Source organism: Mustela nigripes, chromosome 1 (assembly GCF_022355385.1).
Source record: "Mustela nigripes isolate SB6536 chromosome 1, MUSNIG.SB6536, whole genome shotgun sequence".
In the NCBI taxonomy this organism is placed as follows: domain Eukaryota; kingdom Metazoa; phylum Chordata; class Mammalia; order Carnivora; family Mustelidae; genus Mustela; species Mustela nigripes.
The window spans coordinates 30,158,195-30,182,037 of NC_081557.1; the positions used below are offsets into that span (position 1 = coordinate 30,158,195).

Sequence of the window (23,843 nt, forward strand, 5' to 3'; positions counted from 1 at the left end):
ATAAAGAAGAGCAGAAAGTTTCAACATTTTCCCAACACCCTTTCCATTTAGCTTTTCTTAAAACTTTATCTACAACAGTGACATTAGTTCAATTTTATTTTTAAAAGTTATCTTGAATCTCAGAAAAGATCATTTAAAATTGTCAATAAGGGGCACCTGGGCGGCCCAATGAGTGAAGCCTCTGCCTTCCGCTCAGGTCACGATCTCAGGATCCTGGGATCAAGCCCCAGGTCAAGCCCTGCATCAAGCCCCGCATCGGGCTCTCTGTTCAACAGGGAGCCTGCTTCCCACATCCCCCACTCTGCCTGACTGCGTCTCTGCCTATTGTGATCTCTGTTTGTCAAATAAATAAATAAAATCTTTGGGAAAAAAAAAAATTGTCAATAAGCCCAGTACCCACAGTTTACCATTCCACTAATCCTTTAATATTTTGGTTTATATTTTCCTATTTTATTTCTGTTATTTTTCCAAATAAATTTCACATTTAAAAACTAACAGTCGACTAAGCATCTACTTTTGGCTCAGGTCATGATCCCTGGAAACCCACATCAGGGGCTTCTTGCTCAGCAGGGAGCCTGCTTCTCCCTCTGTCTCTCTGCCACTTCCCTTGTTTGTGCTCCGTCTCTCACTCTCTCTCTCTGAGACAAATAAATAAATAATTTCTTTTTTTTTTTTAAGTAAAGAAATAAAAATTAACTATTTAAGTTTCACGTTTAAATTTTCACATTTAAAAACTAACTGAACTCTCTATTACGTGTATTCATCAGGATATGCCAATTGCTAAAACAACGCCAGTTGCAGGGCTTAACATAACAAAGGTGTATGATGCTCTCACTTAAATTAATAGCTGAATTGGTTCACTTGGGATATTTACTGTATTTAATCGTTCAGAAACCCAGTCTTTTCCATCTAGTGGCTATGCCATCATTAGGTGCTTCCAAGTCCTATACTGCATTTGCTAGATCTGGCAGGAAGATAAGAGTTAGCATGGAGGCATGAAGCCTCTCATAGGAGATTTCAGGTCTCAGCTTCTGCCTACATTCTATTGACTGAAAATCAGACATTTAAGAACATCCAAATGCAAGAGACTGGGAAGTACAATTTAACTGGAAGGAAAGGTCGCTTTTGATGAACACCTGCTCTATTTCTACAATGTAGTGTGTTCCTATGTGAGTAAATATTCTCAGAAAATGTAACTTCAAATGATTGCCTAGATAGTTCCCACCTACTCTGATACCCATATCCCTGGTTCTCGAATAGCTAACGATGTGCTCCAGCTTTCACTTCTGTTTGTGGAAGTATCTCTTTAATTTTCCATTTTATCTTTCTATCCATTTCTTGGCCATGTTCTCTCTTCTTCCTTCAACATTTCACCAGAGTGTTAGTGGGAAATTTTCTACTCTCAATCTGCAGCCTCAGAAACCAATTAGCTCCAAACACTGATATGCATGCAGAAGCATGGGAAATAGGAAGGATGTTACGAACCTGCCAACCACTCACCTTTTTGGTGTCCATTAATAGCTCCTTATTTAATTTGGAAAATCATCCCCTCCACCATTCTCAATCAACAACTTTAAATGAAACTGACTTCACCTAGGAGTCATTGGATAAAACCTATATCTGATTAATTAAAACATCATATTTTCCTCTCCAGGTATTTCAAGTGAAAGGAAGTCTGTGCGAGAGTGGCTGAACCTTAGAAGAAAGCAAAGCAGAAGAAATCCAAATCATTTGGGTTAGGCTTCTGTCTCTTTCAACAAAGAGTCCCAACTAATAAATATGGAAACAAGGAGGGAGCAATTCAGCTTTCACCAATTCAAGGAGAGACAACTCCAGAAAAAGAAAACAAAGCAGCATTTAGGAAACAGCAGAATATATCAAAAATGAGTAAATTTTTTAAAAATAAAAGCATTCTTACTGCGCAACTCCGTAAACAGAGTAAAGCAAAAGAGGAAGGGTATTTGATCAAGTAGAGAAGATAATATCTCAAAGTTGGTTCAGTAGTTAATTCCAAGATTATTGAATTTCTGCCATGGTATCCACATGAGTAGAGCCAGATAAGTTTCACCAGTGAAAACACAGGCATATTCTTAAAGTGTCAACAGAGCCACTTTGTATATTTTTGTGGACAGATTAGGCTTTCTGCCTCAGGTTACAAAAAAACATTTAATAAGGTTCTCCAGCTCATCCTGAGCAAAGGTTGAGTGTGGACTTGGCAAGAAGATCAGCTACCTATTGTCCAGGTGAAAAGCAGTGATTCTCCTGAGAAAGTTGTGGAAAGGCAGAATGGATTCTCCCTTGCCATCATCTTAGGGCTTAGATACATTCCTGGGTCATGGGCTTGGGAAGGGCTTTCTTCTTACATAGATTACCAGATGAAAGAGAACAGGTGATAGCTTATACTTAAAATATGACTGTTATTACCCTTTAGATTGTTTAAAACTTGATGACAAAATTGCCATGTTACTTTTTGATTAGACAAGAGGTGGGAATGGTTGCCTTTGTGGTAGAACACGGCTTCTTGGAAAACCATATAAATGGGTCATTTACTTTTGAGAGTGCTTTGTAGGAATTATAATAAAAAATAGAAGTGTCTCAGAAGCTGTGTAATGAAGGTGCTAAACTGCTTGATGTGCTAAAATGAATGTTTGTTGATGACCGGCATAGCCACATCTCTGAATGTGACACTTGCTTCAGAGAAGGTTTAATTTCGAAGTATGGATCTAGAAATATGTTTCCAAAATATCTTAAGGAGTTACATAGTCTTCCTTTGGACTATTCTGTCACAAGAGAACAACATTTGTCAACATCACCAACAACTTCCATGTTGTAAAAATATAAGGGTCAATTTCAACCACCATGATCACCCCTTCCCTCCTGAAATATTTCTCTCTTCTGAATTCTGCATCAACTAGAAGGACTTATGTTGCATTACTAACATCTGGCTTAAAAATAAAATGAATTTGTGGGGGGAGGGGGAGTGCCTGGGTGGCTCAGTCGGTTAAGTTCCAAATCTTGATTCTGGCTCAGGTCATGATCTAGGGGTTGTGTAATTGAGCCCCACATCCTGCTCCATGTTCTCGGGGAATCTGGGATTCTCTCTTTCTCCCTGTCCCTCTGCCACTCCTTCCCCATTCTCTAAATAAATAAACAAACAAATAAAGGTATTTATGGTTTATATAAATGTGTAAAGTTCAGAGGTAGCACAGGATAGGTCCAGGCAGAGCTTTGTGCAGGTTCTGGCTCCATTTATATACAGTTCTTTCAGCTCTGCCCTTCTTCAGGAGTCAGCTTCCTCCATAGCTCTACTTTTTGTGGTTACAAGATAGATTCCCACTACATCTAGGGTTAAGAGCTTATTCATTTATAACTAGTAAAAAAAGACAGCTTTTCTTTAACTGTGGAAAAATGAAAACTTATGTTTCATATTGATTGGAACAGACTGGAATGGAATCTTGTGGTCAAAAAAATGTCATGCACTACCTGACTTAAGCCATCTGCTTCTCCAACTACATTTCACCCCATGCTGCACATTCCCACTGGGCCCCAGAAACATTGTCCAAGCTTGTTCCCATGAGCACTTCCTTCAGCTGGAAGTACTCTTCCTCCAGATATTTGCACAAGTGGCTGCTTCTTCCTTCCAGAGCCACGCTTACATATCATCTCTGATAGTGAATATGGTGGGTGTCTACCCATATTCCCTTTGCTGTGCTGGTGCAGCCATCCCCAGCTATTGGGTGTGTTGGTTATTAACAGTTCACACCTGCCACCTTTTCCAAAGAACTGCCCTGAACCCCATAGTTTAAGAGGTTATGTTCTCCTCACCAGGAGGGGGAATGAAGCCAGTGACTAACCGACAGGTAGCTACAAAAGGTCAACCTTCTTGCTTCAAGGTGGTACCAGTTGTATCGTGTAATTTGTGTTCTGGAGCTCTTGGTGGGACCAGGCTTGAGGACCCCACATCTGAGACCACATCCCTGCTTTGCTTTCTTTCCCTGGCCTCTTTTTCCCCTAGTTCCCCTTCTGCTAAGAACATACATTCAATAAATCACTCAGGAATCTCCATCTCAGCTCCCCTTTTAAGAAATTCTGTAAAAGTTTCCTCCTCAGAGAGGTTTTCTTGACAACCAAGTCTAAGGTAGCACTCTGCTCTTCCACCATTCTCTCTCCCAGTACTCTCACTTATTTTTCCCTAACACGTACCATTCTGAAATGTCTTATTTGTTTTTTATTTACTTATTTATTTGTTTACTTACTTACTTTTAAAAATTTGTCTCCTAAACATGTAATAAACTCCATGACAAACATGCAGTATCTGCCTGTGCATGGTCACATAGTCCGTATTGGTTGAATGAATGGCATGTAGGCTTTCATGGATGAGGAGGAAAATGTTTTTTCTGTCTGGACTTCGATCTCTTCAGGATGGCCTCTGAGGTGGGCGGATGCTTTCCAGCACAGCTGCAGATGAAGGGGGAAAGGTGATGTATGCCACTGGGACATAGGCTAAGAGCATGGCAGGGAGTTATTCACGGATCTTTCTAGGAAGTCAGGCCTGAAATGAGTGAAATCAGGCCTGAAATGAGTGAAGCATCCCATATGAGAAGCCTGAGAAATTCCCAAGTCACATAGCCTCTAAACTGCCTTCCCAGAGACTTCCCCCAGTGAGAGCCTAAGGGTTGAACTGGCCTGGAGACATTCTGTTTAGCTCACATTGTTTGATGATTTGCCATTATGTTTGCCAGTATTTAAAAATAATAATTCTGGGATGCCACATAAATATCTCGATTTTCTGCCTCTCAGAAAAAGGTGGCATCAGTTCCACTGGGCCATAATCAGCTGGAACTGAGGAACTGCTGTCCCCTTTCAAGTGTGTGTGAATTTTCTGTGTTACCACATCTCTATTCTCCTTTCTCCTTTTGTGTACTACGCTTGACCCCTGTAGGCCTTTGAATAGTAATCCTAAGTAGTGATCAGTTGAAAACCTTCTAGAATCCCGGATCCCTTCTTTGACCCACCTTTGTAGAATCTTCAGGTTATTGTGAGCTGCGTTGTAACTAAGGGAAAGACTAGAGTGGTAAGGGGACAAGTCTGGGTGGAGGGAAACACTGGGGCTGAAACCCAGCCAGAACTCTGCTGCCAACCATGTACTTTGAAGCCAGGCGGCCGAAAGAAATGGCATCCCATTCCAATCTCCCTCTTTGTAATTCACTGGCAAAGGGCAGGCCACATGTGAGAGAGCAATAGCCCCTCAGGCCAGGCCGGCGGTATCAAGAAGGGTCCCTGCTGGAAGCTCTCCAGTCACTTTGCAGCAAGTCATGGGTGGATCAGTCCTCTGGCGCCAAATTCATCAGAAACCCAGTCAGTGACTCAGATGGATAAGGGCACCCCAAGGGAATCTCCCCAAAAAGGAAATTTAGACATCAAGACAAGAGTGGACCTCAGGGGGCAACTGGGTGGCGCAGTGGGTTAAAGCCTCTGCCTTCGGCTCAGGTCATGATCCCAGGGTCCTGGGATCGAGCCCCGTATTGGGCTCTCTGCTATGCAGGGAGCCTGCTTCCTCCTCTCTCTCTCTGTGCCTGCTTCTCTGCCTACTTGTGATCTCTTGTCTGTAAAATAAATAAAAATATAAAAAAAAAAAAAAAGAGTGGACCTCAGATTTAGCTGTTACGTGATCTCATTAGGACCCAGAAGCAGAGTGACCTAGAGGGATTCTGGTTTTATTTGATTTTCAGGCAACTTTTCAGCTGCACAGATCTTACCTTGAGATACGTATGGTTGACGGGAGAATACTCACTCCCAATAACAGCTCTACCTTCTGCAGTGACTGCTGTTGCCATTGCGTTGAAGAGATCCAGTTAATTTTCTGAGTAACGTTAAGCATAGACCAAGATGAACTGCCAAGTGGAAAAAATTAGACTCTTGACTGATTTGGGATACCAGTCACACAGCCAAGTACACTTGTTTTATGCCCTTGTCTCCAGTGCTCATTTTATTTCTTGCTCTTTGATCTAGGACTTCTGCCATCTGATTCTTGAGGGGATCGACAACGTGTCTTATCAGACTGACTCCTTGTCAGCAGAATGACCGTGTAGCATCTCTGTGATGTCTTCCTCACTGGCCGGAATGCATCTTTACTCTTCCACTTCTGGCCGTGTCAGACAATCACATTCCCACACACATCTTGGAGAGAATGCTAGGCAACCAATGCCCCCAATAAGCCAAGTGTTAGAATATTTCACAAGACTTTTATTACTCATACTAATGGAAAAAATGGAGAGATTATTAAGAATAGCTGCTTTGTGGTCCCCAATTGAACAAGCTCTGAAAAACTGAGAGACTTCTAGGATCTCTTAAGACCAGAGGGAGGTTGTTATGGCTTGCATTATGTCCCCCGTCCCCAAATTTATATGTTGAAGTCTTAGCCCACAGGACTTCAGAATGTGACTTTATTTGGAAATCAGGTCTTTGTAGGTATAATTAGTTGAGTGAAGATAATGTCACATTGAACTAAGGTGGGTCCCTAATCCAGTGTGACTGGTATCTTTATAAAAAGAATGCCATGTAAAGAGACAGACGAGTACACAGGGAGAAGAATGTCACACAAAGATTGGAGTTATACTGTCATAAGCCAAGGAACCAACCAAAACTAGAAGAGTGGCCTGGAGCAGATCACTCAATAGCACCTCCACCAAGAGGTTGGCCCTGCTGACAGCCTGATTTCAGATTTCTGGCCTCCAGAACTGTGAGACAATTAATTTCTGTTGTTCCAAGCTACCCGGCTTGTGATGCTTTCTAATGACAGCCCTAGGAAGCAAATGCGGAGGTGTTCTGAGTTTCCCTCCACTCAATTCTATATTAGGTGAGAGGCACGGTTTGGGTACTGTGGGAAAATGTAAAGAGAAATAAAACATGATTACTTCCTTCAGTACATTTGTTGGGAAGCACCAATAATAAGACAATAATAAATAAGGGTTATGTGAAAATAAAAGTAACTTCTTGTCAGTGAGCAAAACAGAGAATGACATGCCAGGCTTCCAGCTCATTCCCTTATTTTCAGTGTCCCTTTCTCCTCCCCACCACACGGGGTCTTCATGCAGTCATGCTCGTGCCCAACCGCACTGAAGAATGTCCTTTTAGTCCTGGGTTGTAGCCCTAGATCAGACAAATCAAAGCCTACCTCTGAGTCTTGATTATTTTTTTTTTTTTGAAAAAAAAAAAATGAGAATAATCACTCTTCTCCCTTCTAAGTCACTACATTGGAGTGAGGATCAAATTACAGAGAGTAACTGAAGGCATTTTGAAAACCTGTAATAGATCATAAAATATTCATAGTTACCATTGGGCTAATATGCTTATATCCGGTGAAATGCTTTCCTTTTATTGAGAGCCTTTTGCAGAGCTGCTAACTTCACCCAAATGGGAAGCTTGAAGTCCCTGCATCTGTTTGGCTCCCTACAGAGATTTACACAGTTCACAGATCAAGTCATCTGACTTAATTTTTGCCATGATTTAGTGAGCTCTGCATTTTATGCCCATTTTGAAGATGAGGACACTGACCTCAGAGAAATGAAATGGTTTGCTCATAGATAGTTGAAGGTATGGATGCAAGAGAGCAAGGTTCTCGTCTCATAGCATTGAAGAATGAATCTCGCGGACAATGAGTTAAATGAACGTTTTTCAAGCAAGAGTACAGAAAAAGCTCTCAGAAGTGAGAAGGGTCCCGACGGGGTGGCCACTGAGGGTCTCCAGCGTTGTTCTTTTATAGAAAGTTAACCAGGGAATTTAAGTCTTTTGACTTCTCTACTTGACAGCACCTTTGTGTAAGCAGGACTAGTGGTAACATCTTTAATGGCTCACTTCTTTTTAGGATCTGTTTATTTTCTGTTGACCATAGGAGACCTGTTGGGAGCCGTGAGGCCTGGTGGAGGGCACTGCCCCACTAGGTTAAGGTTTGAGCTGATGCAGGCCTAACCCTGCCGAGGGCCAGAGAGCCCCGCCAGGCTGCCAAGGGCCGGATAGCCTCGCAGATAAGCATGGTCTGAGTCTCTTGCCTTTTACTCTGATCCCCATTATCTCTCTCAAATAAGGAACCCCTTGCTAATCTGCTGCAAACATCTCTCAGGCTTATGGGCCGGAGCATCATCAAGGAGGTAAATTATTCTGTACCTAGGACAATGGAGAACTTTAGATGTGTATAATAGACAGTCTCCTCCCTAAGCTGATGTTTGTCCAAGGCTTTCACAAGCGGAGCCATTAAAATACACCCTGCCTCTTGCAAAGGTAATGTCTTCTCTTTCCTACTTCCCTCCTATATACTTAATTTCTTCAGATAGCTTCTTGTTTTCCATTAACCTATCTCTTGTTTTCCTGCACACCCAAGAATAAGTCACCAAAAAGCACCTCCCTTGGCTTTTTGAGGGACATGATTACTCAAGAAGCAAAACCCCATCCGTGGCGCCAGTCTGTACCCATTATAGCTTAGCTAGAATAACATGGGCTGAACAAAGAGAAATTATTTGATGAGTGCTTGAGTCCTTTAATGTCCTTTGCATGAATGTAAACCCCCTGCCTCCCTGTAAACTGCCTATATAAGAAGCTCGATAATCAGAACAAAGGTGGAGATGCCTGACTACTGACCTGAACTCACTATGTGGTTCTCCCATCCATCTCGCTGACACCACCCCTCCTTTGGGGACACCTGGACCTGCCGAGGCTGGACACTGGCAGAGATTGTCTTAAATAAGACTACCCCCCTTCTCAGACACGTAGGGCAGGGGGGTCAAGAGTGTTCCCTTATCTCTGGTTTCCTTACACCTCCACATTCTTGGGATTTCTGTGAGACTACTCATGGAGACCCTTACCTTGCCCTGCCTGTCCCTTTCTCAACATGATGTGAGGATAACTCCAACATTGAATTTGTCAGCTTCTAGGAAGGGGGATATTTTGGACCACCCATCCCTTTCTGTGCTTTTAAAAATAAACCCTTAATGCAGGCAACTATAATGTCCACCATTACTGATAAAGAAGTATGATTTTGACCTTATAAGCCCCCTAATGATACTTTAAGATTTTATTTTTGTTTCCAGACATATCATAAAGAACCATGTTCTATCAAAAAACAATTTTTTTTAAAGAAATACAACTTCAAAAAAAAAAAGAAAAAGAAAAGCACAAAAAAATGATGGAGTATGGTCAAACCTTAACTTGAATCTACCATTTGGATGAGTCTACTTTTCTCTGAGTTGAGTGCATCAGCTTCCTTGAGGAAAGAAACCAATTTAGGATTATTTCCAGAACAAATATGCTTTGAGATATGAGTGAGAAAACAACCAAAATTGAGACACTTTGTCTTGTCCTTGTGGATAACCTTGAGTTTCAGATGGGCTTTTCAAAGAGAAGAAAGAGAGAAGTTATTATTTCATAAATATTGTGTCTAGTTCTTTCTGTCTAGAGTTGTGAAAGCCAGGGACAAGTGGATCACTCTGACTTGGACTCCTTCTGCAAGGTGCAAAAAGCATGAATCATGTATTTGTCAATATATTTTGATTATCCACATCCTGCTCTTGGGTTTGAGCTGTGAGTAGGTGGATATGAAACAAATGAAAAGTCAAGCTTCTATCTTAACATCTGTAAAGACACTATGATTCCCAGAGTACATCATCTTCCCCAACACCATGTCTGCCTCGGCGCTCTTGTACAGAACCCACTTCCAGTCCCTCCCCACTCCTATGCAACATCCTATGAGACAGAAATGCTCATCTTAGGCTCCACTAAAAATTCTCTTGAATATAACATCTAAACAGTGTAGTCTGCCATCTAAGGCCCAGCATGTCCAGGCTAATCATCCCATTCAGCCTCGTGCCTGTTCCTAAGCATACATGATAGTCCATCCACATCACCTGCTCATGTCTCCAAACACACCACTGTAGCTACACCTCCATGATCTGCCAGTCATGTGGCCTCTGAGTCTATGCCTTTCCTCCTCTTATAAGGTGGGAAAACATCTATTCCACTTTCAAAGTCTAGTTTGATGTCTTCTCTCTGTCTCTGACTTTCCTTCTGACAAGAAGAATTAATTTAATGAGGAGGATAATATAATTCTGCCTGCATATTGACTATGCATGAATTCTATGACCATGAATTCTCCCATTAATTATTTGTTGAGTTCCTAATCTATGTTAGGCCTTGGAGATAATATGGAGAGCAAAAGATATGCTTCCCAGCGTTTACAGTTTAGTGGGAAAAATAATTTAATATTAACATTATTAACAAATAAATGCCTAATCGCAAATTGTGATAAATCATGTGTAAAAGTGAAATGGTACAGTGGCATATTTATGACAGAAATGATTGTGAGTTTCTGTTGATATGCAGAATTTGCTGCCCAAATGAGAGACTCTATATGTATGAAGTTCTTTCTTTCTTTCTTTCTTTCTTTCTTTTTTTAAGATTTTATTTGTTTGTTCAAGAGAGACAATGAGAGAGAGAGCATGAGAGGGGAGAAGGTCAAAGGGAGAAGCAGATTCCCCATGGAACTGGAAACCTAATGTGGGACTCCATCCTGGGACTCCAGGATCATGACCTGAGTCATGATCAGTCTGTTGCTTAACTGAGTCATGATCAGTCCGTTGCTTAACCAACTGAGCCACCCAGGAGCCCTCTCTCTCTCTCTCTTTTTTTTTTTTTTTTTTTATATTTTGCTCTGATGACATTCCTTCTATAGCTATTTTTAGTTCTATTCTTCTTCTTTCCTAAATAGCTTTTCAAGAGCAGAGACAATGCCCAATTCATTTCTTTATCTCTGTAGTATAGTATAAGGACAGCATATAGTTTAATAGATGTTGAATGAAGTAATGAATTGGCAAATATTGGAACTCCTGGAAAAATGTTTTAGTATGCTAGAATTCAGCTTAGCTGATTAACATATCTACAATATTAAGTAAGTCTCACTTGCTCTGTACTTGTTCTGTGTGCATACTCATTAACATCTATGTAGTGCTAACACTAAAATACCAAAGTAATTGCCAAGTTTTTTCCACCCTAGGGTTTTGCACATACCATTTTCTCTTTCTGAAACATTCTTCTTGTCATGCTCCGCCAGGCTCAGTCATACCCACCTTTGAGGTCTCACTTGTTATGTAACACCCCTGAGAAAATTTTCCTCCACCCATAGACTAGGTCAAGTCCCCCATTTGAACTTCCCAACGTACCTATACATCTCTCTCATAGCATCTATCACAACCATAAGTGATTTTTCTGTTTGTTCTTTATTTTCTGTCACCTCCATGTATTTATAGCTCCATGAAGGCAGAATCCATTTAGCTCTTTTCCCCACCATACTCCTAGTACCTGCTACATAACACATTCTCAATAAATATTTACTTGACAGACTGCCTAACTTACTGAATGAAAGAGTGTTTCTGAATTATTTCAAAAGCTCGGTTATGAATCCTAAGATGTAGGTTAACATAACCCTTCTGCTACTAACTACCTGGGGAGAATTTGACCAGTCATTTCATGTTTCCAACTGCAGCTCCCCCATCTATGCATTGAAGGGGTTTTGAGCATCTGTTTTCTTCCTTCCCAGTGCCAGGACATTTTAATATATCCCATCAAATCGATAAAAGTTGAATGTGACCTGTTACTAGAACTTATGTGTGTCACACAAGTATGTGTGACCAACAGAAGGCTAAGTTCTAGTAACAGGTCACAACTCACTGCAGGACATTTACTTAATACAGGGTTCCATATAATCGTCAAACGCAAAGTTTTATAAGAATGTATAAGATGTTTCTTAAAAGGGTCAGAAAGAAAGTAGCATCACAGAAAGAAGCCCACCAGGATGAACAAACCTCCAATGACCATCAAGATTTTTAAAATGTCAATAAGAATGTAGATGGGGCGCCTGGGTGGCTCAGTGGGTTAAAATGTCAATAAGAATGTAGATAGAAAGTAAAAATTTAGAGGCACCCGGATGACTAGGTTGGTTGGGTGTCTGCCCTCGGCCTAGGTCATGATCCCAGGGGAGCTCCAGTCCTGATCCTGGAGTTCTGGGATAAAGCCTCTCATCCTCAGGTTCCCTGCTCGGCAGGAAGTCTGCTTCTCCCTCTCCCTATGCCCCTCCCCCCATCTCCTGCTCACTCTCTCTACTCTTTCTCTCTTTCAAGTAAATAAGTAAAATCTTTAAAAAAAGACAAGAAAGTAAAAAATTTAGATTTATATTTAATAGAATTCTGAGAACAATTACAATCTTAAATTGACTTGAGGAACTCAGCTATTTGTCAGTGGGAATAAAGTCAGAAAACTTCAGAGCCTCAGAGCCAGGAGGAACTTTAGAAAACTATCAAGACTAATGAATTCCTTTATCTTCCAGATGGGGAAGCTGAAGCCCAAAGAGCTGAGGTGACTTGCTTTGGGTTATAAAAAGAGGCTTTGGTAGATTTAGATATTCAATCCACATAATTCTGATTTTTCTATTATCCCATTGCAACTGGAATTGAGAATTAATATGCCTTTAGATTAATGGTGATGCAGTAATTTCCACCCTACATTCAAGGAGATAGATATGCTTCTCAAACCTCTTTTTTAATCTTTGAGAAGCAGTCCTATAGATGGATGAGATCTGTCAGAAAGAAGGCTTTCATCTGTGACATTTATTCTCATGCACACTTTTGTTGGCTTTATGCCCAAGAACCTCATTTGGATTCATAAACCTGTTCATAAATGTGTATAATTCTACCTTTATCTTGACTTTATAAAATAAAAACATCCTCCCAAAGCTGTTGCGTTAAATGCTATGGCTCTTGAAAACTGTCAAATGCTCTGGAAAATTATGACAATATCTTCATTGGCAGCCCAGATATTTAAAAAAAAAAAAAAACCTGGAGAGAAATAAAACTTGTATTCCCAGGCAAAATATCTTATTTGGTTTGCTTTTATATTTTACAATACAGAGAATTGTCTAAAAAAGAAATAAAACGCCATACATAAATTCTCAGAATAAGTAAATATTGGTATTTTATCATGTTTGCTTCAGATCATCTTTCTAAGTTAAAAATGACAAATTTGAAGTTTCTCTTAGGCTTTTCCTAAATCTACTTTCTTTCTTCCTTTCCAGCTACCAGGCCCATGAATAGTTCTTTGTGTTTCTTTCCCATCCATATCTTTATCCTTTTACTACACAGTATGTCATCTGATAAGTATATATTTCATAGGAATAGCATCCTACAGCCTGATTATTCCGCACCTGTTTTCTGTTGCATAGAATCTATAAGCTATAAATAGAAAAGTAATTTAGCTAACTACCCTGAGTAATTTAATTTTGGTAAAGATAAAAATATCTAAAGATGGTTTCCAAAATGATCCATTGTGATGAATTTGATATTGAGGTCACACTTGAAGAGTCCATACTTTGTATTTCCTTAGCACAAGGGGGAAAGGTACAAGATGACCCTTCTTAAATACTAACATGAAAGTTGTGCTACAGACTTTATCTGTTATTTTATTTAATCACAATCTCAGCTACAAATTAGGTATTAGAGGTCCATATTATTGGTGGAAAAAAATAACAGAGCTTCAGAGAAATTAAGTTACTTCTCAAAGTCATACAGCTATTTAGAGGCAGCCAACTGTAGTGATGACAAGGATAAGATCTAGAACTGGACAGCTTACACTCGTGTCCTTACTTTACCCCATTAGTTGTAGGACCTTGGATAAGTTACTTCACTTCTGTGTGCCTGCTTCCTCTCATTTACAAAATTTACTCAGTTAACAATAGTATCTACCACAAAGGATTATTTTGAAGATTTTAAAAAGGTTTTATTTATTTATTTGACAGACAGAGATCACAAGTAGGCAGAGAGGCAGGCAGAGAGGAGGTGGGGGAAGCAGGTTCCCTGCTGAGGAGAGAGCCCGATGTGGGGCTCTATCTCAGGACCCTGGGACCATGACCTGAGCCCAATGCAGAGGCTTTAACCCACTGAGCCACCCAGGTGCCCCTGAAGATTTTTTTTTTTTAATATTTTGTTTACTTATTTATTTGAAAGAGAGAGAACATGCACGTGCAGGGGCAGAGGGAGAGGGAGAGCGAATGAGAGAATCTCAAGCAGACTCCATGCGGTGCCCTTATGTGGGGCTTGACCTCAGGACCTTGAGATCATGACCTGAGCCGAAATCAAGAGTTGGTCCGCTCAATCAACTAAGCTACCCAGGTGCCCCACAAAGGGTTATTTTGAAGATTAAATGAGTTAGATATTTACATGTGAAACCCTAGAAACCTGGGAATTTCATAAGCCCTCTATAAAAGATTCCTATAGCATTATTATTACATTATTATTATTATCAGATAGCTCACTCACGTCCTCCTTTAAAACAAAATCCAAAGTAATAACACCTAAATAAACAAACAATGAAAAACAGAACTAACTGAAAATGAGGGACGAAGATAAAAATAGCGATTGAGCCAAACAGCCCGTCTCTAAGCTTCTTGAGAGGGAGACAAGAAGGGAGATGTGGCAGGCAGACCCCACGTCTTTTCATTTCTAAATGCCGAGAGTCCACTAATGCTACAGCAAAAGCATCCCTCAAACCCTTAGAAATGCAAGGATTTGTATCTAAGGCATATAGAGCAAAGTAATAAAACATGTACTCGAATGCGATTTAACAAAAGTGAAGCGGTTTCTTCATTTGGTTTGCTGTTGGTAAAATCTGAGGGTTTCATTCAATAAAAGCTGCTGAATTTGGACAAAACACAGGGTTGTAGGTCCGGCTGCCGCAGCTTTTAGGTGCTTGGCGGCATTTATGGGGAAGCTTGGAGAAACTGGGGCATTTTCAGCTACTGTATGGCACAAAGCAACCTTCACAGAGGAAGTGTTTCTGACAGCCGCGGAATAAAAATGCAGTTCTGAGGTCTTGTATGAGAATGGAGAAAAAAGAATTTAAAAAAACCCTGCTAGTGATATCACCCCGTTAAGAATTAAATCTCAGTAGCCCTGATCTGTGGGTAAGACTGACACGGGAGTATATACAAGAAGCGTGGGGAGGTAGAAAAGATGTGCAGGTCATTAGAAATCCAGGGGAGGAACACAGACAGAAAGAACAAGAACCATATGATACTCTCAATAGATGCTGAAAAAGCATTTGACAAAGTACAACATCCCTTCCTGATCAAAACTCTTCAAAGTGTAGGGATAGAGGGCACATACCTCAATATCATCAAAGCCATCTATGAAAAACCCACCGCAAATATCATTCTCAATGGAGAAAAACTGAAAGCTTTTCCGCTAAGGTCAGGAACACGGCAGGGATGTCCATTATCACCACTGCTATTCAACATCGTACTAGAGGTCCTAGCCTCAGCAATCAGACAACAAAAGGAAATTAAAGGCATCCAAATCGGCAAAGAAGAAGTCAAATTATCACTCTTCGCAGATGATATGATACTATATGTGGAAAACCCAAAAGACTCCACTCCAAAACTGCTAGAACTTATACAGGAATTCAGTAAAGTGTCAGGATATAAAATCAATGCACAGAAATCAGTTGCATTTCTCTACACCAACAGCAAGACAGAAGAAAGAGATATTAAGGAGTCAATCCCATTTACAATTGCATCCAAAACCATAAGATACCTAGGAATAAACCTAACCAAAGAGACACAGAATCTATACTCAGAAAACTATAAAGTACTCATGAAAGAAATTGAGGAAGACACAAAGAAATGGAAAAATGTTCCATGCTCCTGGATTGGAAGAATAAATATTGTGAAAATGTCTATGCTACCTAAAGCAATCTACACATTTAATGCAATTCCTATCAAAGTACCATCCATCTTTTTCAAAGAAATGGAACAAATAATTCTAAAATTTATATGGAACCAGAAAAGACCTCGAATAGCCAAAGGGATATTGAAAAAGAAAGCCAACGTTGGTGGCATCACAATTCCGGACTTCAAGCTCTATTACAAAGCTGTCATCATCAAGACAACATGGTACTGGCACAAAAACAGACACATAGATCAATGGAACAGAATAGAGAGCCCAGAAATAGACCCTCAAATCTATGGTCAACTAATCTTCGACAAAGCAGGAAAGAATGTCCAATGGAAAAAAGACAGCCTTTTCAATAAATGGTGCTGGGAAAATTGGACAGCCACATGCAGAAAAATGAAATTGGACCATTTCCTTACACCACACACAAAAATAGACTCAAAATGGATGAAGGACCTCAATGTACGAAAGGAATCCATCAAAATCCTTGAGGAGAACACGGGCAGCAACCTCTTCGACCTCTGCCGCAGCAATATCTTCCTAGGAACAACGCAAAAGGCAAGGGAAGCAAGGGAAAAAATGAACTACTGGGATTTCATCAAGATCAAAAGCTTTTGCACAGCAAAGGAAACAGTTAACAAAATCAAAAGACAACTGACAGAATGGGAGAAGATATTTGCAAACGACATATCAGATAAAGGACTAGTGTCCAGAATCTATAAAGAACTTAGCAAACTCAACACCCAAAAAACAAATAATCCAATCAAGAAATGGGCAGAAGACATGAACAGACATTTCTGCAAAGAAGACATCCAGATGGCGAACAGACACATGAAAAAGTGCTCCATATCACTCGGCATCAGGGAAATACAAATCAAAACCACAATGAGATATCACCTCACACCAGTCAGAATGGCTAAAATCAACAAGTCAGGAAATGACAGATGCTGGCGAGGATGCGGAGAAAGGGGAACCCTCCTACACTGTTGGTGGGAATGCAAGCTGGTGCAGCCACTCTGGAAAACAGCATGGAGGTTCCTCAAAATGTTGAAAATAGAACTGCCCTATGACCCAGCAATTGCACTATTGGGTATTTACCCTAAAGATACAAATGTAGTGATCCAAAGGGGCACATGCACCCGAATGTTTATAGCAGCAATGTCCACAATAGCCAAACTATGGAAAGAACCTAGATGTCCATCAACAGATGAATGGATCAAGAAGATGTGGTATATATACACAATGGAATACTATGCAGCCATCAAAAGAAATGAAATCTTGCCATTTGCAACAACATGGATGGAACTAGAGCGTATCATGCTTAGCGAAATAAGTCAAGCAGAGAAAGACAACTATCATATGATCTCCCTGATATGAGGAAGTGGTGATGCAACATGGAGGCTTAAGTGGGTAGAAGAAGAATAAATGAAACAAGATGGGATTGGGAGGGAGACAAACCATAAGTGACTCTTAATCTCACAAAACAAACTGAGGGTTGCCGGGGGGAGGGGGTTTGGGAGAAGGGGGTGGGATTATGGACATTGGGGAGGGTATGTGCTTTGGTGAGTGCTGTGAAGTGTGTAAACCTGGTGATTCACAGACCTGTACCCCTGGGGATAAAAATATATGTTTATAAAAAATAAAAAATTAAAAAAAAAAAAGAAAGAAAGCTGGAAAACGAGATTGGAAGTTCAGCTCTTCCATCTCCCCTCCTGTGGAGATCCAGGCACTAGAAATAGTTGATGCTGATCTAGCCAAAGGGCCGGGACTCCCCCCAGCGTGGGGACCTCTAAGGCTGTGAAAAGTATCCTCACCTGAAACTTAAAAAAAAAAAAAAAAAAAAAAAAAATTGGCATAAGTTGCACCTTGAATGCACCCACCTTTGAGAGTTCTGGGAATTAAGAAAAACCTTTTCTCAGGGAAAAGCCTCTTAACTTCAGTCATATCTGTGTGCCCTGTCTGGGCAGTGCAAACACCTCAGAGAGGAAATCTGGATTTTCGGAGCCAGGAGAGCAGGGGCTGTTTTCTCACCATGGTATGGATAGTGACTTGCACAGTGTTGATGCTTACTAAACATGTATTGAATGAATCCATAAATTAGCAACTGAATCCCAGAAAAACAGATTGCCAGTAGCACTCTCAGTAGACAAACACAGGAATAATAAGTGAGAGCTAGTAACTTAAATATCCGTCATGTTTATAGAGGTTTAAAGTGTGTATATGGAACTTTGCATTTCCCAAAATCATCCATGCAAGTAGAAACTTAAAAGGGAAAAGGTGCAAAGATAGATATAATTTTCATAAATAAGGACTGGATACATAGATTAAATACAGCTCATGCAGTAAAATATTAGATGATTGTTTAAATACGAAAATACACATGCTATATTGTCAATCCAAAAAGTAGTTTGCCGAAATAGACCAAGTATGACTTCAAATTTGAGAATGGCAAAATATTTTCTGCATATTTTTCTTATAAAAGATTCCAGAAATATTAAACAGCATTTATTTCTGGATAGCGAGATTAGCAATTACCCTCATTTCCGCTGTTTCTAAAAACTGTTCTTTACCTAATAAAGCTCCTTTCCCTGGTACCACATTTATAATCAGAAGAGTAATAAAGTGATTTAAAGATAAAAATAAATCACTCTCTTGCTGTGGCCAAATAGTCTATATCTTGTTCTAATCCTACCTAGGGATTCTTTAGGAAGTTAATTACACTTTCTTACACCCAGTTCCCTTACTTGGAAAATAGAAATGCTAATATTGATATGTGGCCTTTCAAGTTTACAAGACAGATGTGTGGATGAAATGGGATAACGCATAAGAAAGCATTTTGTAAATTACAAAATACCTCATATATATAACATTGCAGATGGGGATCCGCATTGAGATGAGGAGGAAAAGGAGTGTGAGGAGAAAGGGAAGAGGTGCCTGGGTGGTTTAGTCCGTTAATCTTCCGACTCTTGATTTCAGCTCAGAGTCTTGAGACTGAGCCCTACATCAGACTCCGCACTGAGCACGGAGCCTGCTTGAGATCTCTCTCTACCTCTGGCCCTCTCCCTGCTTATGCACAGTCTCTCTCTCTCTCAAAAAAGAAGGAAGATGGAAGATGAAATGTAGGAGCAAATGAGGGTAGCCAGTGGTAATTTCTGGAGACATCATTAGAACGATTCTCTTACTCTCTTACAGGAACTGTAAACTTTTGCATTATAGAATTGGGGAAATTATAAAGTATTAGATCTAAGACACTTTCATTTTTTTCCAAAGTTATGCAAGAATGGCATGTGAGGCTCCTTCAGATATCTGGGTCTCTGGCTGCTTTTTCTTTGTGCAGAGGATTGTAGGGAAAGAAAATACAATCCCTCCCTCCCATCACCTTCCACACACACTCTGAGCTTATGTGAGTTGTGGATACGGGGTTGTGGTTCAACCGATAAATATTCTTCAATTAACTTCTTACATTAAGTTCTGGCTAGAAAAGAAAGTAAAAATAAAAACAATGTGCAGCTTACCATAACAACTCCATTCCAAACCCATAACATCCTCTGTATCCAGTCAGTTTCTCTCATTGAGACTTGGTAGTTAAATTAGGAATGTCACCTAAATCATCCCATGAGTCCTCTTGAGCAGTAAAGTTCTAGGAATCGAAGATTCCAGAGCTGTATGATTATGGTCTTCCCTTTCAACACATCTGTCAAATCGGGAAGTGGAGTGGAATGATCACTTTTCCAGCAACACAGACATTCCACTGGCTGCTACCTTGATACGTCTTGCTCACGGCTTGCTGGTTTAGCTGACATCTTATAACATAATGCCGGTACTCTGTTTTACCTCGGGAAAGTTATTTAACCTTCATGAGTTTCAGTTTCTCCCCTTGCAATCTGGGCTGAAAAGGAGCACCTGCTCTGGGTCATTGTGGAGTTACAGGAATACTCTGCCTAGAATGGTTAGGACAATGACCAGCACAACCTACAGGTACAATCCAAATTAGATGGGATCCTTGACCTGACAACTTTTGAATTTTGTCCCAAAGTTTTCTGTAAGTTTGGTGCACAAGCTATGAGAAGAAGATCATGGAAAGATAGAGTCTGACTCTGAGACCCATTTCTTGATGCAAAATTCTGTCTATGGAACCACATCCCACACACTCTACATGTAATAATGTAATAACAAGAGTTATTTTCTCTTGTAATATGTAATATAATTTAGTAATTTTCTCTTGTAATATGTATATTACAGTATGTAATAACAAGAGCACCATGTTCTTCCATTAGAGCTCAAGTAGCTAAAAAGGTTATTATTCTCAAACCTAGCTTTGGCTTCACTGGAGCACAAAAAAGCTAAAATTCCCATAAAGCTGCAAACTAAATAAAGTAAACCCAAATTAATGTATTGTATTTTTACAAAAGGATAAATAGAGCATTTTATTAATACTTTTTTTTTTGCAGCAACAAAATGAGAGTCCACATCTTCTCATTCAACACAACAAAAGCTATGATCACATTACATCACTTTGAGACACAAAGCAAAGGATGTTTTTATTTTCTTAAGGTCAAGGATGGTTCGCATCTTTAAAACAAATGTTATGTTTTCTATTTGTAGTAGCATGGCTTCCAGTCACTAGCACAATACAATGAACAGATCAAATATCCAGAAGAGACAATTAAATACACCGATGACATTTTGCATTGAATTGGGAAATGCATTATTATCATTTAGAACATTCTAAAGAGATCTGATGTTAACTTTAAAAAAAAAAAAAATCATTCCAACCACCCAGACAGCTACCACAAGCAAAATGAAGATAATATACAGACAGGAAATTGTATGCATTGCACTTATTGCTTGGAACACAAATGTTGCAATTCCTGTTGAGTTGTATTAAGAAATGACAAGCAAAATGCCTCTGCCCCATCTAAAATTCTATGACTCTATGAAAGTAGAAATTGCAGTCCCCTAACCCAACATTAGGTGTATGCTATTTTTGGTTTTTTGTGACGATTGTTTATTATGCTTTTGTGTATGGATATGTATAAGATATACAGATATATATAGATATAATTTTAATATAATTTATTGTCCTATATATTTAAGACAAGTATCTTTTAAGTGGGAGTGGGACTTTAAATAATAAAATCATCTACTTACAATATCTCTATTAAGTTTATCTTCTCATATTATATATAGCTCTGTGGCACAAGTTTCATATAGTATTTTGTTATTAAGGAAGAAGAATATCTAAACCATTTTTTTAATTTCTTGTTGTTAATATTGCATTTTAAGGGCTGTATCTCCATAGTAAATTTCTTATTAGATTCTTTATGGTGTATGCCTCTTTTTTTTTCTAATGCAAGTTACAACCAGTACAAAGTTGTAATAAAAAATACATTAAAGTCTATTTACTTTTTATATTTTTTGCAAAAAGTTACGTGATATGCTACATGAAAAGTCAGATTTCTGTGGAAATGTGAAGTGTTTTATACTGTTAGGTAAATGAATGGAAGAACATGAAGCATACCCCTCCCTTTACAGGTTCTCTTTCACAGATATAAGTATATGTGCACAAGCATTTCATAAAAAACACTGCAAGATATTTTTTTTCAGAACCAACAAAATATTCCACATTATGTAATAACAATAATTATTTAGTACACCTTGCTAGTTGCTAGCCCACAATATTCTTCTCTAATTGAGATATATATCAACTCCATAATTTATATTCAATAAACATTGCCACCACCTGATCCAGCCAACGTGACATCCTCAGGTTTCTTAACAGGACTTCTGCATGATATCTTGCAATACAGTGTAACAAATGTATAAGTGCATTTTGCATGATCAAGTAGCTTTGGCTTCCTAACCTTTGTAGGATGGGATGTGCCAACTGTCGTAGTTGTGCTTTATTAAATGGTGATGAGTTTTAGCTCACATGAATCGAATGAGTAACTACTCGCTTCTACAATTTTGACCAGTCAACCTTTAAATCACAAACGCAAAAATGGATGGCCTGAATGGAAATGATGGCATTTCACAACTTCTACAGATTGCACTTGATGGTAACTTCATGAGTTTGTTTTGATTCATTTTTACAGCAAGACTTGCCTGGTTGATATGTTTACGTGTGTACACCACTTTTTTTTTTAATTTTTGTGCAATCACAATTAATTTAATCACAAACACTAAAAATAACTCCAGCAATTAGCTTTGTTATGAATAGTCATCTCGCTCCCTATAGGTGTATGAGTCAGAAGGGGTTCCTGGGTGGCTTAGACATCAAGCATCTGCCTTCAGCGCAGGTCATGATCCCAGGGTCCTGGGTTCAAGACCTGTGTCAGGCTCCCTGTTCAACAAGGAGCCTGCTTCTCCCTCTCCCACTCCCCCTGCTTGTGTTCTCTCTTCTGCTGTCTCTCTCTGTAAAATAAATACATAAAATCTTTAAAAAAAAAAAAAAAACCTAGGAGTTGTGAAAATTTGAGGATAGGGAAGCGACTATAAATAAATAGGGAAAACATGAATTTAGCTGCATATTTGACATGCACAGTAAAATTACTCATTCCTGTAGATCAGCACTTCATGAACCAAAATCATGTCCTTCACATGACTTACGTACTTACCACCACAATTCATGATCTTTCTTACTGTAGTAGTTGAAAGAATTTGCTTGCTTCTTAGAAAATCTGCGATCTGTCCTCCAATGGGCACAATAATTGTCATTACTAAGTGTGGCACAGCAGATAGCATGCCAACCTGAAGAAAAAGAAGAAGAGAAAACATACACATGAACTTACGTAATATGAGCAATGGCCTGGGTTGTTTGAATCTGTCATAAATTCTTTATAGGAAAAGAAAGAGAAAAATACTGTCTTCAAATGACCATTTACTTATTCCTAGAATAAGCAATAACTTCCACAGAATAAATGAGAAAAGCTAACTAAGTAAAATTACTTTTTATCTTTTAGGAGAGAATAATGCTTTTTCCTGTATAATGAGTCAGTAAATTTTGAGTTTATGAATAAACTATCCTGAATCTTATCACAGAGTGATTCACATTTATGTGCCATTTCATATTCTTGAATATATTCACAAAAATTTACCATTAGTGAGTGAGAGAGTGACAGAGACAGAGTCAGAGGGACAAGAAATGTATCTGACAAGCTTTAAAGAGGCTGTATTTTTAATTTTTTTTTAATTTTTAAGAAGGCTAAAAAACCTTAATTGCATTTTAAATATGTATCTCTTATGAGTTTTATATTTAGTTTTGAAGCTAAATTTAGCCCAGAAAATGCAGATCGGTTCTTCAATTTTAGGTATTTTCTATGTCAAATATTAGTATTTTGTCACATTGTAACACAGCGGTATGTCATATGAAATAGCTCAACCAAAAATCTAACCTACCAGCATCAATTCAACACACATTTCTTGGCTAATAATTTTGTGCAAGACACTCTTCTCTGGGCATCATGAGGGCAGAAAGTATGAATAAAATGCATTTTAACTGTGTTCATAGACTAAGCAGATTTTGACTATAAACATATTAAGGAAGTTTTTTCTTTTTTTTTTCCTAAGTGTAATTTGAAGTATACTTCCTACAGATTATAAGTACTGGGGAAAAGTGTATTATTTGTGTATAAAAATGTCTTCCAAGTTAGATTATTGTAAGTTTGGGACAAAGATTTGTCAGTTTCACAATGGCATACAATAGAGTACCACAAGTCCAGTTGCTGTCATGATTAACCCAGTCAGTGAATGACTCCTACATAGCTTAAATGTCTGAGTTATTTAATTCGCTCTTTTTTATCCAGATGAAAGTTTATTATATTGTTACTCTCTTGTATCGATGAAGAAAATATACTTAAAAGGGCTAAGTCATTTCTAGAACCAAATACTGAGCCATTTTTACCTGAGTCTAAAACCTTGGCTTTTAAACACTATGCCTAGCACTATAACCATCTGAGAAAGAAAAATCAAATAAAAGCAGACAATGTGCTGACTGCTTTTAATTTAGTTCAAAACCTGTCATTTAGTAAAGGCTCAACAAATTTGAACTAAGTTTAACTATAAGGTAAACCGACA

The 23,843-nt window shown here is 39.0% G+C and overlaps 1 protein-coding gene across 1 annotated transcript in view; it reads right to left on the reverse strand.

Moving 5' to 3' along the window:
• Window positions 1-14,681: 14,681 nt before the first annotated feature.
• SLC17A6 (solute carrier family 17 member 6) overlaps window positions 14,682-23,843 on the reverse strand; it is a 44,741-nt gene continuing 35,579 nt past the window's right edge. Inside the window, exons 9-10 of the mRNA XM_059391313.1 lie at window positions 22,377-22,517; window positions 14,682-14,909 (exon numbers count right to left, since the gene is read on the reverse strand). Coding sequence (XP_059247296.1) covers window positions 14,682-14,909; window positions 22,377-22,517 — 369 coding nt within the window. The remainder of the gene's footprint in view (window positions 14,910-22,376; window positions 22,518-23,843) is intronic.